Genomic DNA, 17504 nt, shown 5'->3' with positions numbered 1-17504 from the left:
TGCCTTCAGCAAGGGGGGATGTCACAACCCAAGGGTGTGATTTTTGTTTGTGTGCGCTTCGGCACTGCTACATTATTTCCCGCCACTCGTAGCTTTCTTTGCAGGGTGCATTTCTTCCTTGCAACACAGAAATGCACGTTGCAAGGAGTTCCCGCCATTTGTATTCAGATTTGTGCCCCACTATTGGTCAGTTCTAAATTATTCCTACGTGGCGGCTAGCGATTGGCTTTTCTGCCCTATAAAAGGCTTGAGTGGTTTCCGCCCAAGTTGGAGGACTCCACGAACATCAGGAGGAGGAGACTTCACGTCTCGTGAAGATCTCTAAGCGCTGCGGAGCCTATCGGACCCAGCGTGCATTTCAAGAAGGCAACAGGGGTCTGATCAGCCTCTAGCCTCTCCCCATCGCCGAACGATCCCTCGACGTACCCTTCCCTGCACGCACAAGTTCCACGGAGCCTAGCAAACTTCGTGCGAGTGAATCCAGAGCTCTGTCCGAGTCCTTAAACTGGGACTTAAGCGAAGTTTTCCTGGAAGTTTTCCAGCCTGCACCGCGACCATCTATGGTGTAAGTAAACAATCTTAAATCAACCATTAAGCGTCCATGCCTAATTCTAGCGTGCCGCCTGCCTTCCCCGACCCGGCGTGTCCGGGCTGCTGGCCACAGCCCGCCATGCGAAAAAAAAGGGCCTCGGACCCCTCCCGGCCCGCACATGCACGTGTGTGTGTCCCTGCTTCCAGGTATTGCTATTAAGTTTATGTGGAAGATACTTGGACACAACAGCAAGGGGCAGCAGTAAAGGCAGGAAATTATGTCTGGAGATTATGTTTGTTGAACAATGTAAATAAAATACATCGGGGCTGTTAAACTAATTGCCCATGGGCCACATACAGGATGCAAGCAATTAAATTGTAGCCCCCAGGCTCCTGCCTGCTGCCACTTGCTCTTTTGCTCTGGGTGCAACAGCAGCCAGTCTGTGGGCTCCCTCCCCCTCCACTGACTGGTGCTTCCTGCCTCCGCGCCATGGGGGCAGGAACAGTGTGGCAAGCTGTGTGGGGAGCTGAGCATCAGTGGGGTGGGGAAACAGAGCTACATGTGGGGGATTGTGCCTACATGGTGCAATAGTAGGGGTGCCTCCATGGGCACGTGGTGCAGTGGGGCCCTGTGGCTGGACTGGTATGGATCATGCTATGTGTGGCCCCTGAAGGGCTTGAAGTTAGAAAGCCCTGAAATACATTAGCTGGATGGTGCATTTTATTATTTTTCTCCTTTTGGGCAGGCTTTCCTGGTCTTACTGCAAAAACCCTACCATTGTCTCCCGCTTCCAACCCTACCATTGTCTCCCGCTGCCATCTCTGATACATCATTTTACAGCTCTCAGCCTCCAATTCGATTTTGAAATGAAGACAAGTGGCTGCTATTTGTTTTCCTGGGATGTTCTTTATAGCAACACAACTGCTTTGTGATTAAGCCAGGGATCCTGTCCTAGTTATCTGGGCCACTCTGGAAACCAGATCCATAGCTTAGGCAGTGCAAGCACTTCATTCTTACAGATATATGACAGGCCACAATTTTATGCCTTTCCTCATATGTCAAATCATCAAAAACTGTTTCTCTCTAGCAAGATGCCTCAAGTCCTTCAAAAAGCAAGATTTGTGACTTCTTCTGTAGGCTTTACAAAATATTGGTACCCTTTCTCTGTGAGGCAGTAGTTCAGTTCTCTCTCTGAACACAAAGCAGTGACACTGCAGTTTATCAGATCTCTACCTGCCTCCATACTAGTGTAGTCCTTCCTGACAGTGTTAGCCCTGAAGGTGAAGTGCCAGCTCTGACATTCATAGCAGAAAATGTATATTAACTGTATTTGGAGCTGGGTGAATGGCCTACCAACATCAGTTTACAAAGGACAGAAATAGCATTGCAATTAAACATATGCAACAAATTGCATGTGAAGCAGTTGTGTTACACAACTACATACCTCTGTCATTTCCAATGCTTTATTGAAACCCAGGGACAATAAAGTAACCCAAAGGTCACTGGGATTCCCTTCACGGTCATTAGCCTCCATGAGATTCAGATCCATAAAGCCCTGCCTTGTTAGCTCATTCTTCTTTGTGTCAAAATTCTCTGTTTAAAAAGAAAAATAATGTAACTCTTAAATGGAAACAATCCTGTTATGGTCCCTCTAATCTTTCCTAAACAATGCTCTCCGCGATTTCAGTGAGGACTGCAAGATTTGGTCATAAGTCTTACAGCCATGGGTCTTCCAAAACTGTGTAAAATACTAAAATGGTAAAGAATACCCTTGAACTTAAAATGCTCTGTTTACAGGGATTCTCCCTTGTTTTTAGGGAAGAAGGAACAACTGGATTTTTGTACAGCTTAAGAGAAGGAGGAATGTCAAAGTGTAAGTGTGGCTTAGAAGATATCTCTTCCTGGAAGTAGTTGTGGTAGGGTAAGAACTAAAGGAAAGGGGAATATCAGGGACAGGAAATGAAAGCTTGGTAAAGCAGTTCCCTTAGTAACTTTGGGGATTTGATACAGAAATTGGTTACTTATTTTTTTTAAATCCAAAATGCACCACTCTTGATAGAATATGGTGGGTCAACTGCTCTAGTGTCTGCAAACACCTAATTGAAATGTTTTTATGTCAGTGTATTCTTCTCATTGCAACAAAGCTAAATCTTCACTATACATTATTAAAATGGATTACCAATTTAATAAATCTATCAAAGAGATCAGATGCTATTATAAACTGCTTGAACTTTGCTCTCATGATTTATGATATTTGTCTGGACCCTTCCACTGATTAATGACCTAGTAATCCATCTACCATGCTCCTATCCCTTTTCCCCTTTCCAAGACGCACAAAAATATAAATAAAGGAATAAAAATGGGTAACAGAATCTAGAGGCATAAAAGAGGAGAGAAGCTGATTAAAGGAAAACAGTCTCTACATGAGTTCTCTAGAATTTAGGAAAATCTCCAACATACTTTTTTAGAAAGAAATATTTAGTATTTTAGAGAGAAATATTTCACAGAACCTAGGAGACATATTTTTGTTCCACTTAAGCAACGTGTCATGGCCTACAATGTTCATAGAAGAGGCTATAGACAGCTCCTGACAACTAGATTTGATTTGTTTAGCCACATAGTCACTCATACAGTCCCCATCATTGTAATATCAGAGCACTGTACAACCATGAATGGATTTATCTTTCTAGTTCCCTTATGAAGTAGACCTATTTATCCTGAGGGCTTGAAAGTACAGCATAACCAATTTTTAATATTAAACAATGCCAACTTCCCCTGAAAACTGGCATTTAAGACCAAATACTGCCCTTGCGTGGTGACAGGACTCCTGTTGACATTAACAGCCCCCACAGATCAAAGGCAGCATATGGCTGTAAGAGTCTTAAATGTCTGGCTACCTTTCAGGCCCTATTGCAGAAGTCCCATTTATAACTGTGAATAGAGCAATATGGACAATTTTGTAAACTGTTTATGAAACATCTAGCAAATGTTTTCCAATGGAACTGTCTGTATTAGCAGAAACACTGCTCTAGCTGACAAATGGTTGAATCTTAATAATAACAGTTTAATTAAAGGTTTTAATGTTACAACCACGTTACACACATTGATTATCTAAGCCACACAAACAGGTAGTAAGGTAGGAAGGCATATTCACCTCCAAGTCACAGACACAGAACCAGAGGCAAGAAGTAATCACCAGAGAGGAATTCAGGACAAGAGTTGTGATTAGCAGCTTAAAGTTCCTCACAATCAGTTCTATGGTCAGAACACATCCCACCATAAAATGTCTGCAGCTTTAGCAACAGCCATGGGAAGCCTTTCTTTTCCACTTGGACTACTAACCATGGACATGGCGGATATGCTGGAAAGAAGAAGAGCTAAGTGATGGGAGAGTGGAGGGAAAGACAGAAAAAAAAAAAGAAAAGGAATATAAAGAGGGAAAAGAAGGTAGCTAGAGAAGAATGGGGCAGGTGAACATTGTTTACCATTGTATATACACATTTTGGTATGGACTACTAGGTAATGATTGTTCATGTATATTTGTATGCAGGTGCTGTCATCAATATATGAACTTAGATAACTTCTCATTATGACTTTATTTCTAGTAAATTAAAAGGAGTAACAAAGCTTACCCTTGCATATAGCCCAGGCTTCCTCATCACATTTCTCACCACTAGTCCTTAGTTCAAAGAAATTATATTCATCCAAGCTCAGTAGGCCATTCCCATCTAAATCAATCACTTCAAATATATTTGATAAAGCTGTTCTGAAAGAAGGCAGCAAAACAATTTTTGCATCAGTTCTCTCCTTGTTCCGTTGCTGAGAATTATTCAATATTTGTAAATGCTTTCACAAAACTAGGACTCCCAGACAGAATTTGTTTCAGTAGCATAAAACTATTAGCAACATAAAGAAAATTCAAAGCACTGATCTTATAATAGTTAGGGTGCTGAACTACAAATATAACTCACCTGAACTCTTTAGTAAGGCCCAACTCTCCATCTTCCCCTCTATAAACCAGTTTCACTTCTCTAGTTATTTGCTTCTTTACCTTCTTGAGCCTACAGCCAGTTGTGAATGGAAGTAGCCAGTAAAATCCAGATCCAAGTTCCCCTTTCCACCCATACATCTACTCTTGAAGGAAGATGGAAAAGTCTGTGAGCATTATTTATTTGAAGCCTTCCTTTCAAATTAGTTAAAGGCACTTACAACCTATTAGAGACCTCACACTTACTTTCCTTACAGAAGACAAACCCCTATGAGAGGCCTTCATGATGATAAACACTGGCAGACTTGCTAGTCACAGCAATAGTTAGCAAGCTGTATGGGACCAGAAGCACGCTTCAGGACTTTCAAGGCTAGATCCATTTAATGACATTTCTACCCCCAAAAAAAGTGTACTAATTTTAACACTTTTTAAACTTCAAAACAAATATCTTCTTGCCAGATGAGGCAGGTGGACAAAACCTACTAAGTTTTTTACTCTTTCCACCTGCTCATATAGATTGGCCATAGACCCCGATCCATCAACCTGGCTCAAATTTGCAGCAAAGATTTTGCAGAAATCCTTCAAAAGGTTCACAAGTGAAAAAAGAAGCAAGGGATGAACCTGCCTTGTGACTAAGCCATAGGGTTTAGACTCCTGAGAGCACAGTTCAAAATCTGTCTCTACAGATTACCCTTGTAACTTTGGGTTTGTATGCTGACATTATCCCCTCCCAAAACTACAGAGCCTTAGCTGTGCTGCACTGACTATGACGTGTAAGTAAATGTGGCACATTCTGTGCCCATCTCCTGTAAAACTGCAGATTTTTGAAAATCAATACAAGATAAAAATCAAGACAAGATTGATGTCTAGCCTCTTTATTTTGCTGATCAGTCAAGCCCACAAGCTGTAGGTTTTCCTGGCTTTCATTTTCCTTCAGAACATACAAAGCTGTGTCCACTGATAACCATGGGGAAGGTTTCCCTAGAAACAAACAAAAACAATGTCAAACTGAATGTTTAATAATTGCATAGTATTTGGGCAAAACGTTCCTCTTAGATTCATATGGAAGATCTTTCTATTATGTCATATTTTCCTGCATATCGCACAACCCCACACAAGGCACGTACCTTGTTTTAGGAAAACAGAATGAAGACAAAAATATTTTTTCAGAGTCATGGCTAAAAGCTAACCACTTGTAATAGCTCACTGGCTGTGTCAGGTAAAAGCTCATTTTAATCCTTTCACAGCTGCTGCCAAGTGCTCTCTCAACTGCTGCTCAGCCAAAAGCTGCTGACAATTCAGCAGCAGCTGTGAGCGGATTAAAACTGGACTCCACCTCTCCTGAATGCTGGCTGGAGACAAGTGAGAGAAACTCAACAGTGGCAGCCATTACAGTGTCTCCGTGCTCCTCTTTCAATGCAGAAATCAGCTTTCCCACTGACAATACCCACCCCAATATTGGAGGGCTAATTTTGGGGGGGGAAAGGGTGTACGTGGTATGCAAGTAAGCGTGGCACATTCTGTGCCTATTCCATGTAAAAAAGCCTTGTTGACCTCAATGGAAAAGCTGCATGCAGAATGAGTTCATAATATGCTACTGGGATTCCCCAAGCAGATTGGAACAGAGAATTTGCTGTTAATTTTTGATACAGTGTAATTATCATTAAAAAGTCTCAAATGCCAAGTGTTTGGCACTTAGGAAAGTTACTTTAGCTTTTAGCCATAAATACAATAACATTTTTTATTACTTTTCTTTTTGTGGAGGCTCTTAAAACAATTAAGGATTACAATTAAAGATAAGACAGCAGTCTTCTTGAGTGGAAAGCTAGCTTTTATTTTGTTAATAAAGGGGAAAAACCTTGGCAAATTGAAACACGTGGCAATAATTATCTATACCATAAAAAGTCAGTGAAGATGTGTGATGTTTCTGCATTTTGTATTTAATAGTCATTGGATCAAATGGATAGATAGCTGGAGACAAGTAGAGCACTGTCTAGGGCCCTTGCACTTCCACCACAGTAACCTCCTCACTTGGCCGAAGAGGCAGTTTTGCTCTGGCTTGCTCTTCTTCTGGCTCTATGCATCTTCTCCTCTTGGCTCCTTTATGGACCAGCTTCAAAAGAAGGAACTTTTGGGCATGCCTAGGTCATTGCCTAATAGCTAAGGTACTTTACTGGGAAGTGGTAGACGTGGGTTCAAATCCCCCCTCACTGAGGTGGGGAGAATGAGAATCTGGGTCAGACACTTCCTGGGCTAATGCCGTTGCCATTCAACTACTGGGATAATAGTTAGTAGAGGTAGCTTGAAACTGGCTACACTCTGAGTTAATGGTGCCCATTTATTATTTTCCTTCGTTTTTAATTCTCTAATATGCTTTTAACATAATGGGTAAAGAAATGTATTTGTTTACAAATACTCAGCTCTGTATGAAAACTAGGTTCCTTTTAAGTACCTCAAGTTAAACAACCACAAATCGAGGCACCTAAAACCTTTAGCTACTTATGGAATCTTGGCCATAATTTTTAAGTTGAGATAGTCCTTTTAAATGACCATACAATATAAGTGCATGGCATGAACACAAAGACACAGGCAACAGAAACAGATCAGAAAAGCCTACAGCTTCAGGGCCTGATCTACACATTTAATAGGGACCTGTCTAATGACTTCAGTGGGCTTTTAACCATTCCCTTATTGATTAAATATGACACTGTGTAGAAAGCCAGAGACTGGGGGACCTAACTTGCAAAGGGTGAAGTATTTAAGCCACCCATGACCATATGCCACCTATATCATTACATACTGCAATCCACTTTGCTCAGTAGGAACACTACTGGTAAAGCTAAGGGTAGATTATGACCATCAAGCCCTGATGCCCATATTATAGTAATGGAAGTACCAGAACTTTAATGCATTAGATTTGACCATCACAGAGTATTTTGCAAAATTATAAGACTATTCATGTGCCTCCCAGACCCACCTTCTGATTCTCCAAAAATATAAATACACTTACCTTCTAACTGGCTAAGACTTAAAGGTTTAATGGTGATACACACTGTTGATTTCTGAAGTAAGTGCATCCTATAGCTATGACTAATGATTGTACCATCTTCCTCTAAGTAAAAGCATCCTTTGGACTGTGCACATTGCCATTCCTGTAATCCAAATGAAAAGGTGCATAATATCAGTTCATCTGGGTCTTTAATCCTCCTCTTAAGTAAATTGCTTTGATGGTCTGAGCTACAGCTGGGTGAATATGGCATATAATTTTCTGCAGATATGCCTCTGAATTTTTTAATGAATTCCCTGAGACAGTTTGTAGTCAGTTTTTGCAGATATCATAGCAAATCCACACTGGTAAAGAAATACAAATATTACTTTCAGATGCTCAAATATCTGTTGAAAGTAAATTTAGAATGGCACAATTAACCAAAGCGAGAACAGAAGTTTTCCAAACTGTGTAAAAGTCAAACTGAACAGTTAACATTCAAATGTTTGAAAATAGTGCTGTTATTAGTTCCAGAAGGTCATGCAATCAGGGAATAAAATGAACTGTCTGAACAACTACAAATATATTTTTTTGACAAGTCATATACATTTATCAATTAAGTTCATAATTAATTGGAATAGACTGCTGCCGGAGGTGGTTCAAGCACCTACCTTGAACACCTTCAAGAGACAATGGGATGTTTATCTTGCTAGGATCCTGTGATCCCTGCGGACTTCCTGCCCCTGGGGCAGGGGGCTGGACTCTATGATCTTCTGAGGTCCCTTCCAGCCCTAATGTCTATGAATTATTTCCCAACATTATTCTTTGAGGCCCAATTCAGGAAAGCACGTAAACATGGACTAAAGTCTATCTCAGTCCAGCAAAGTGTTTAAACATGTGCAAAAGTCATACTGAAGTTACTGGACTAAAGTACTCCTTAAAATTAGGATCATATGACACAGCTCCCAAGATCTAATGCAAGTTGACATGATTCATACTCTTTGTTCAAGACTTGCTAGATTTTGGCTAAAATTAGAATGAATTTGCCTTCTTTGTACAGAAGGTAATTCTTTTTAGTTATTGCTGAAAACACTGGTAAACAGCCACAACAACAAGCAAGACTGAACTATTTGTGTACCAGGTTTCTAGAGAAGCCATGAAGCTTCTGTCAAGAAACAGAAACAATTACATGCTTGGCATTTTGAAATGGCATGCCTCAAATTTCACCTCTAGCTATCATTTGGTAAAACAGAAAGTGTTTTCCTTGGATACTTCCAACCTTGAGGGAGGAAAGGTTATTTTCCTAGTGATAGAAGACACTGATCCGGAGCTGAGCCAAGCAGCTGGAATCTTTATGGTGTAGTCTTTCGTATACCTTCTGTTTTCAAAAACAGTAAGTGGAGCTATATTAATACAACGCTTCTTGCTAGGAATATTCACAGTAACAAAATGTTCCAATAGTTTCTTCTCCCTTGATACACTGCTTCTTTATTTGTGTTCTAAGAGCTAGCGATTTTTTTGGGGCCCTTATTCTTTTCTATAGAGATATCATTAGCTGTCCCCCCACCCTGCAACCTTGTCTTTAGTATTCTAATGTCTCTCTCCTTCTTGCACTCTGTTTTCTGCTTGTCCTTTCACAGTATTTGATGAAGTGAGCTACAGTTCGCAAAAGCTTGTGCTATATATACACATCTACTTTGGTTAGCCTATAAGGTGCAAATTTCCCCTGCCTTCTCTTTGTTCTATAATCACTGCTGGGATCAGGAAGAGATTATCTGTTGCACTGAACCTGTGTAATTGATTACACCAGTGACATGTGGGTATAAAATGCAGTCATTCTGATTTGGTAGCATTTTACGCTCACTGCACTGATATTAATGACTTACCAGGGTATTGGGCAAGAGAGAATGGGACTGTACCATTCATAACCGTAAGATGCAGGATGTTAAACCCTGCACTCAGGGCTTGTATAATTGTGTTATCTGAGGGGCTCACTGGTTTCTTAGCCCTCAAGAAAAAATGATAACAAATTCAATGTTTTAGAATTCTTAAATGCATTTTCTGTCCCTTAAATAGACCTCCTCCAACTACAGTGTAACAATATTTGGGCTAAGACTTCTAAAGCTGCCTGAGGGATCTGGATATCCAACCCCAGTGCCTCCTCCTTCCCTGGTCTTTTATAGTGTAAGAACTTAAGCGATGTGCAATAATTCTGCATATTTTAAAATCATTTTAAGAGAAACCACAGCAGTATTGATTTACTTTACCTTTTTGATCTCAAAGAAGCTTCCTAAACATGAGTTAAACTATTTACACTGTCCATTACTAAACAAACTATTCATCTTACAGCGTCCCTCCTAAATGTGATGTGGAAGTGAGACCCAGTCACAAAAAAAACAACAACTGGCAGGCAGATTAAAGGAGTGGTGAAAGCTACTAGGGTTTAATAGTGATGAGGATGGGGATGAAGTTGATTGGAAGTTGGAGTTCCAATCTATAAAAGAAGTTAGAGCCTATATTTGTAATGAATGCTTAGATTAGAGTTAACATAAAATACTGATAAAAGTAGAATATACAGATTAGCACACTGTATCATTAGCAATGAGAATATCCTCCCTGGGTAAATTGGTTGTTATAGTACCTGCATAATTCCTATTTACCCTGACATCCCCATTCAGCAAGTTAAGATTTGTCCTTGAGATCTGACACAGCTGAGGAAATTGAACAATACCCTAGGGTTAGCTCATTTAGTCTCTATGCTTAATAGCTTATAGAAATGTTTGAAAAATGAATGATCAACATTTCAAGTGAGATGAAAGTTAAAAGTTCAGCTGATGAAATAGTCTGAATGGAATTTAAGAGCTGTAGAAATGCCCAGTAAATTGTTTAAACAGTGTCCCAAATGTACTGTATCTTTTCAAAAAAGCTACAGTAAGAATTTTCATGAATAAGGCATTTTCATAGGAATCAAAAAAAATTATGTCCTACCTTTCTTATGAACAGGTTCCTACACTGCAGTGTGTTGACCATAGATAGTCTGTGGAAAGTGGCTTAGTTTGCTACTCCTTGTTACAGCTATTATATTATATGAAAGACAGGTCATACTTTCCTATCATTATTCATCTATGAAAGCAATTGATGTTTATTAACATGAGGATGCCATATAACCCCAGTATGCAATGAGAAATTGGCTTACAAGATAAACTCTCTACTTAGATGTGGACAATACTATGAAAAAAGTTTGAAAACCCTTAAGAAATAAAACACTGTCTTGTTATACTTGCACAGAGCATAAGGTGGTGCTATACTCTCTAACTTACCAGTACCACATTGCAACACATGTGGATTATTAAAACTTAAAAAGTGTCTTCCTACTTCTATTTTCAAGCTATACTTTTTTTTTTTTTTTACTGAAAATTGTAATAGAGAATGTGTAATGGAAAAGCACAAAATATACAAGTTGTAGGTAACCTGGATAATCAAAACGGTTTAATCAGCAAGAAAACAGTACAAAAGCAGTTACTATTTTCAACACTGGCCACTGTCAAGTACCTAATTTTGCAGAAATCTAATCTATTGGCATCCAGTTCTAAATGATAGGGAATGATATAAACTGTCCTGCTCTGCATAATTCAATAGAAAAGGTATCTCTAGTGGAAGGGATGGCTTATACTTTTTAAACCATATCTTCAACCCATTTCCCAACCCTGTTCTGTCAAAACATATTCTATCCCATCCTCTTGCACAATAGATTCTTACTCATTCCACACAAGAGGCCCCTTTACAGATGTGAAGAATGAAATGAAACCTTAATATAAAATATGACTAGCTACACAATACTCCTGTGAATTAGAGAAACATCTTATACTTATTTTTCCTATTATCCCTGTATGTAGGAAATTAAGGCAAAGAGAGCTGAAGGTCATAACATCACACGGGGAGCATCCCATAGGTCATGAAGGGAATTTGTGACAGAACTGGGAATAGAACATAGATCTCCAAATGTCAATGACCCAAATGATCACCTTCAGCCCTCATTATGTGTAAAAATACTTAATATTTTACTCACTGTTTTGACCTGGATAAACTCAATACCTGATTCCACATTGTTTTTAACCTTTCCTGAATGGCAACTGCAAAGAATACAATCTACATAGGGATGCGCTTGGGGAGGGCAGAGAGAGGGGGAGGAAGGTTCCTTTAAAATTTTTCTGAGAACACAGACAGTCGGTAATGTTCCATAAAACAGTCTGATAGGCCCCTAAAAACCTGAACCTGGCTTTTTCCTGTTTATTTTGCACATCTCGCTGAATAAAGGAAAACAGGAGGAAGGGTTGCATGATGCTAAGGGTACAATACTTCATACATGCCCTTGACAATTTTATTTTATTTAAAAAAATATCAAAGTGTCCTGAACTCTATTATATTTATCTTTCAGAGTAGTAACATTGGTGTTGGTCCAACTCCACCAAAGCACACTTTCTTATTATTCCAGAAAATAGCTGAACAAAGGAGAAGAAGGATGTGAATATAAAATGAATGAGAACAATTTTCGGGCTGTTAGGTCCTGATCCAAAGCCTAATGAAATCATTGAGCATCTGTCCATTGGTTTCAATGGAGTTTAAAATCAGGCGTCTCCCTCGCAAGGGTGCAAAAATGTGCGTTTCTATTGACATCTATTTACTTATATTGAATAACGTTCAGTTTAATTTTAATGGGTTGCTAATCGTTACTCAGATTCCACAGCTGCTTTTTATTAGCACTTTATTTGCTTGTGAAAAGAAAGAGGGATCCAATATTGGAAAATTATATGGTTCTGCACCCTACATATCATGTTTGAATAAGATGAAATTGCAGGTTAAATTGCATGGGGGTACAGATACCTAAACAGACCGAAAAAAATCCTTGGAGATCATGTTTTTAAATTTTAATATAGAACAAATGTCACTGTCTAGCAATGTTAAAGATATAAAGGACTTCAGAGTTCAATAACAAATACAGAGTTGTTATTTGAAACAAAAATGTAACTCATGAGAACAATCAGTTCAGTTTTCTAGCAGCAGTTATACTATGTGGTCATAACCATTTTTTCCCTTTTACACAGAGGTCTCAAGGCACACATTTTTAATGTATCCTAGCAGTTTCCAGTTAATGTTTTATATTTCTATAGCTATTATTTTCTGTTGAAAGAAAACTAGTAAAGGCTGAGTCAAGAAAGGGAAAACAAAGGAAAAAGATCAATATTAACACTCTACAAATATTGACCTAGCAAAGTGACTTTGTTGTCTTTCTCCCACAGGAATTTATATTGAATGAGTGATTTATTTAAAAGAAAATACTGATAGAACATATTAGCTGAAATAAAAATCAATATTTTTAGGCTATAGTATATTTGCAAATTAACATCCACCAAACTGAATATGATTGGAGATGTTATTTATTTCCAATTACCTTTCTTATAAAGGTTTATGATACGCAGTCTGTCAGACTACTTAAGCATTTAAAGTTCTCACCAACCTAATAAATTATTCAATTTTAAATTTCTCAAAAAGTCATTAAGCGTTTTATCCAACAGTGGTTTCATTTATAAAGAGCACACTTTGTTCTATTAAACCTTCACACCTGAAAAATTATTTTCAATAACTAGATGTCAGCAAAACCAACAATATATAAAAATGTTAATATTTTGTATCCAGAAAGCTCCCTGCAGTGCATTGCTGCCCTTGACAAACTATTAATAAAACATAAGCTAAAAAGCAGAGGAACACTATTCCGTACTTAAAATGCAACAACATGTGTGTGTAAAGGAAAACAGCATAACTTAAATAGGACTGACTTGCAGATACCTTTACTGTGTTTGGCTCAATTAGCTTTGAATTTTTGTTACTGCTGGCACCCATGCTCATAGTGGAAGAAATGGATGCTTTACAACCTTGAGCTGATGAGGGTCTTGAAGAGGTTCTGTTTTCACCTATAATGAAGATATTTATTTTTATGAGCTCTTTCCATTGCTTCTTCATATTAAAGTGGCATTTATTTGCAGTTATTTATAGAAACAGACAAAAGCTAAATGACAAATCCGCAGTAAATGTAACTTGTTTTTCCTTATGATTATTTAAATCACATGAGCATGGGTTAGTGAGCCCTACCTACGTGCCTGTCAGGTCATAAACACGTGAACGGGCTATCTTGGGAAAACAGCAACTGGCAGGAGCAAGACAGAGTTGTGACCATGTGACGCATTTACTTGAATCAAGGTAAATCTGCCCAACCCAGGGAGTTGTACTCCAATTCTAATCCAGTGTATCTTCTTCCCAGGACATCTGTTCATTTGGCAATTATTCCAATGCCTCAAGCATCCTGTCTTATGTCAACTCTTCTCATGTGGCCGTGGCCACAGCAAATTTCCTTTACACTTGGCCAAACTACACAATCCCAGACTTCAATTCCTCTTTTTTGTTGCATTTCTTTGCATTTTTTTTCAATTTCAGCATTATTTGTTTGAATGCAGGCAATCAATGTAACTCCTGCACTTTGTGTGTAAACTTATATATTTGATATCATGCTGGTAAAGGCTTTTAGCCTATAATCTTTTCCCCATTCAGTAAGGTCCTACAACATCTGTGTAACTTTGAGTATGAGAGTCCCACTGAAATCAATGACTACTTTTGTGCTTAAACACCTTGCTAAAAAAGAGCTTTTATAAAAGCTCCTATTATGAAAGCTAATAGACTGGCTTTTTCTGCTCATAAATGTTTTAGGCTCACCTCTGATCAGGAACGGAAAGAAAGAAATAGTCTGAAATGCTACAATATCTGTACATTCATTTTTCTCTCTTCCCTGTGGATTTTGTCACACAAAAGACAACCGATTTTAGTCTTAAGGAAAATTTGATCGTTTTAGATGAGAGAGACAGTCAAAGTCTATTTGAGCAAGGGGCTCAGAAATCCTACTGGGACTTTTCTGTGACTGCCACAGTAGAAATTATTATTAGTTGACTAAATGTTGACTGGTATAAGAAGCATAAAAAATACTCAATTGTCTAGTTCTCTGGAGGGAAGAAGCCCTGACTCCTGAACGGGCCTCCCTGTGTGAACAGTAAATACCTCTTCTTGGTGTTGCCTTGTGATCAGTTTTCCTTGCAGTTCTTGGTGATGGCTTTGATATTGGTGAGGTGGCCCCTTCAGTGGAAATTTCAACTTGACTTCCAAACTGCTGACGCATCACTCTAGTGTCCACTTCCAGCTTCTCAAGTGCAGTTTTGCAACACTGCTCATTGGTTGCCATGTATAAGTTACAAAACTAGAGAATGAAGAATAATCTATTAAGTGAAACATCATTTTAAGGGAAGAAATGCACGTTAGTAAAGGAGGGGTAAATCAATATATGGAAGCTGTTTTCTCTTGAGGTTCAATACTCATTTTATTTTTATGAATCAGACTGACCACTCTCAGGTGACACAGGAAAAAGGAGCCATGATTTAGTGTGGAGGTCACGCTATTAATTGTGTATGAAGCATGAATTCCATCCCATGAGACAATTTATATTATCTTTTAGACATTTGGGGACTCTTTTTATGTCTAATTTTTAATAGAGGGTTGTTTCTTTCCCATGCGGCTGTGTTTACAGGCCAAGTCTTTTGTGGACTGCTTACTGTTTAAAAATTAGTTGTCATTTAGAGGTTCAGCTTGAAATAACATAGCACTAAAGAGATACTGCATGTTGAAAACAAATGTTGGAGACCTGCAATAGTCTCTTTCACAGAAGAAACTGCAAAATGTCCAAGAAAATATTTATAAAATAGACTAAAAGGCATTACACAATGCTAATCCCCACTGAACATCCAAATCTGCAGTAAACTGTCACCTATGCCAGGCCACTGCTCTCTCTCTATGGTGCCAGGTTGTGCCCATGAATACAGTGAAATTCATGAGTAGCAAATGACATGTGTTTAAAGTAGGCTGAATCTGGTCCCTGGGGCTCCAAGAGTCCAGGAATTTGGGGGCAGGGCAAGTGGGGGCAGAGGTAGGACCCACAACTAAAATCTGAGAGAGTGGTAGTGGACAAGCAACAGCTGAATTAACCCACATGCTATGCCACTGCCACTCTGTCCATATCTAGCTTGCAAGGAGCCCCACAGTTCAAAACTGATCTGCAAGGAGGGGTGAGTTTGATACCCCCAGTTTATAGATTTTTACCCAGGGAAGCACACCTCAGGATGGAGCCAGGGAAGCCAAGATCCCATATTAAACTTGGAGAATTGATATCTCAAGCTCTGCTCTAGCACGTGGTAATCTGCAAACATCACCACGGGACCTATTAGTATGGATTAGGGAGTATCTACTGAATTTGATAACTTTATTGCCATATTCTGAGACCAATACAGTATTGACTTTTTTACTGTACCTTTTTGTAGTCAAGTTTGCCACCACTGTTTACATCAGCCAATTTAGTAATAGCATTGACTTCATCTGCGGTCATTTTCTCACCTCTCTGCAATACACAAGTTAGATTTCAGTTCCTAATAAAGAGACTTTTTCACTCCTATACCTGGTTTAGTGATTATTATAAAGATAGTAAATATTTCTGCATTCTTTCCAGAAATCTTATCTATGGCACACAGAAATAAATTTTAGTTTGAATCCCCAAAGTAATGATCAACACTGCAAAAGTTATTTGACCTCTTCAAGCACTATTAAATGCTCAGTAAAAGAATGTATTCAATCTCAAGATCCCATACTACAAGTCCCTCAAGTAAATTCATATTTACACTAATATATTAGCAGCAATGGGCTAATTTCAAAATATCTAACGTTTTGCTCATTTATTGGGCAGCTATATCCACACCAAGTTCTTTATACTGTGTCCTCACAAAATGATGGATTCATTCTAACTTAAATTTTTTATAATTGCAACAACATAGCCCTTTCACACGTTTCATGGTGTGGCTATTAGGGCTGTGCAAAAAACAGCACTGTTCCGTTCCGACTTCAGTTTCGAGGTCTAGACGGAACAGTGTTTTGTATCAAATTTCATTTCGAGTTGAAACAACCTCACTGTTTTGCTTCGTTGAAACAGTGAGGCTGTTCTGACGCTGCCTTGACACTTTGCCAGACCATCGCGCTGGGGAAAGGAATTCGGCCCAGCTGAGCTGAGTTCCCAACCCCAGCCCCACCATCGGGCGGCCCTGGGGAAAGGAACTTAGCTCAGCTCAGCTGAGTTTTCCCAGCCCAATTGTTTCATTTCAATTTTGCAGGTTCGACCTTGAAATGAGTCAAAACAACGTCAAAACGAAATGGATGGCAAAATTTCACACAGCCCCTGTGGCTATAGCTACATTCAGAACTTATTCCAACTTTCCATTTTGCTATGATCACTATTTGTACTCACAGAATACCTTCTGTCAACATCTGATCCTAATTTTGCTGTGGTTGGCACTACCATATGGGCTTGTTTGCTCATCTAATTTAATTTTCTTTTGCTCCTGCTCACATTAATAAAACAGCTTAAAATCCTTTTGCTTTGTCACTTTTTTGTTAGAATGACCACATTTGGACACTATTTATTAAAATCCTTCCAGGCAGCTTTTTAAATTGTACCCACAATTTGATTCTGTGTTTTGTACTAAGATGATGACATTTTATAATGTTGCATTTGTGTTGGTTGTACACAAAAAAACAAGCCCTTGGGAATTTGATATGGAAATTAGTTATGCTTATTGGAATATGGCCCCTCCAGCAGTCAAGTGTCACCTAAGTAAAAGCAGGGATGGGGCTCAGCACCAAGCCTAATTATAAATTTGTTAGAATTTGCAAAGTTTTAAATAGTTTTTTATGTTTAGAATGTAATTGTTAGAGGATCATCTTAAATTCCCCACCACCACTGCAGCAGAAAAGCAGTGGCAGGGGGCAAGCAGTGCAGAAAGCAGTGGCAGGGGGACAGACTTTGGGGAGCAGAGGAAAGTGATGGGGGGGCTAAGTGGTGGGGAAAAGCAGGA

The 17504-nt window shown here is 39.0% G+C and overlaps 1 protein-coding gene across 5 annotated transcripts in view; it reads right to left on the bottom strand.

Annotated features, from left to right (window-relative positions):
• Positions 1 to 17504, bottom strand: part of EFCAB7 (EF-hand calcium binding domain 7) — a 46051-nt gene that overhangs the window by 14203 nt on the left and 14344 nt on the right. For all 5 annotated transcript variants that reach the window (XM_006035049.3, XM_025191182.1, XM_025191183.1 and 2 more), the window contains 8 exons: positions 15914 to 16000; positions 14614 to 14809; positions 13354 to 13478; positions 7531 to 7672; positions 5392 to 5501; positions 4504 to 4661; positions 4165 to 4298; positions 1977 to 2125 (listed from right to left, as the gene is read on the bottom strand). In XM_006035049.3, the coding sequence (XP_006035111.1) occupies positions 1977 to 2125; positions 4165 to 4298; positions 4504 to 4661; positions 5392 to 5501; positions 7531 to 7672; positions 13354 to 13478; positions 14614 to 14809; positions 15914 to 16000 (1101 nt within the window). The remainder of the gene's footprint in view (positions 1 to 1976; positions 2126 to 4164; positions 4299 to 4503; positions 4662 to 5391; positions 5502 to 7530; positions 7673 to 13353; positions 13479 to 14613; positions 14810 to 15913; positions 16001 to 17504) is intronic.

This window comes from Alligator sinensis, unplaced genomic scaffold, assembly GCF_000455745.1.
Source record: "Alligator sinensis unplaced genomic scaffold, ASM45574v1 scaffold558_1, whole genome shotgun sequence".
NCBI classification, from domain to species: Eukaryota; Metazoa; Chordata; order Crocodylia; family Alligatoridae; genus Alligator; species Alligator sinensis.
This window is presented reverse-complemented; position numbering and strand designations above follow the sequence as displayed.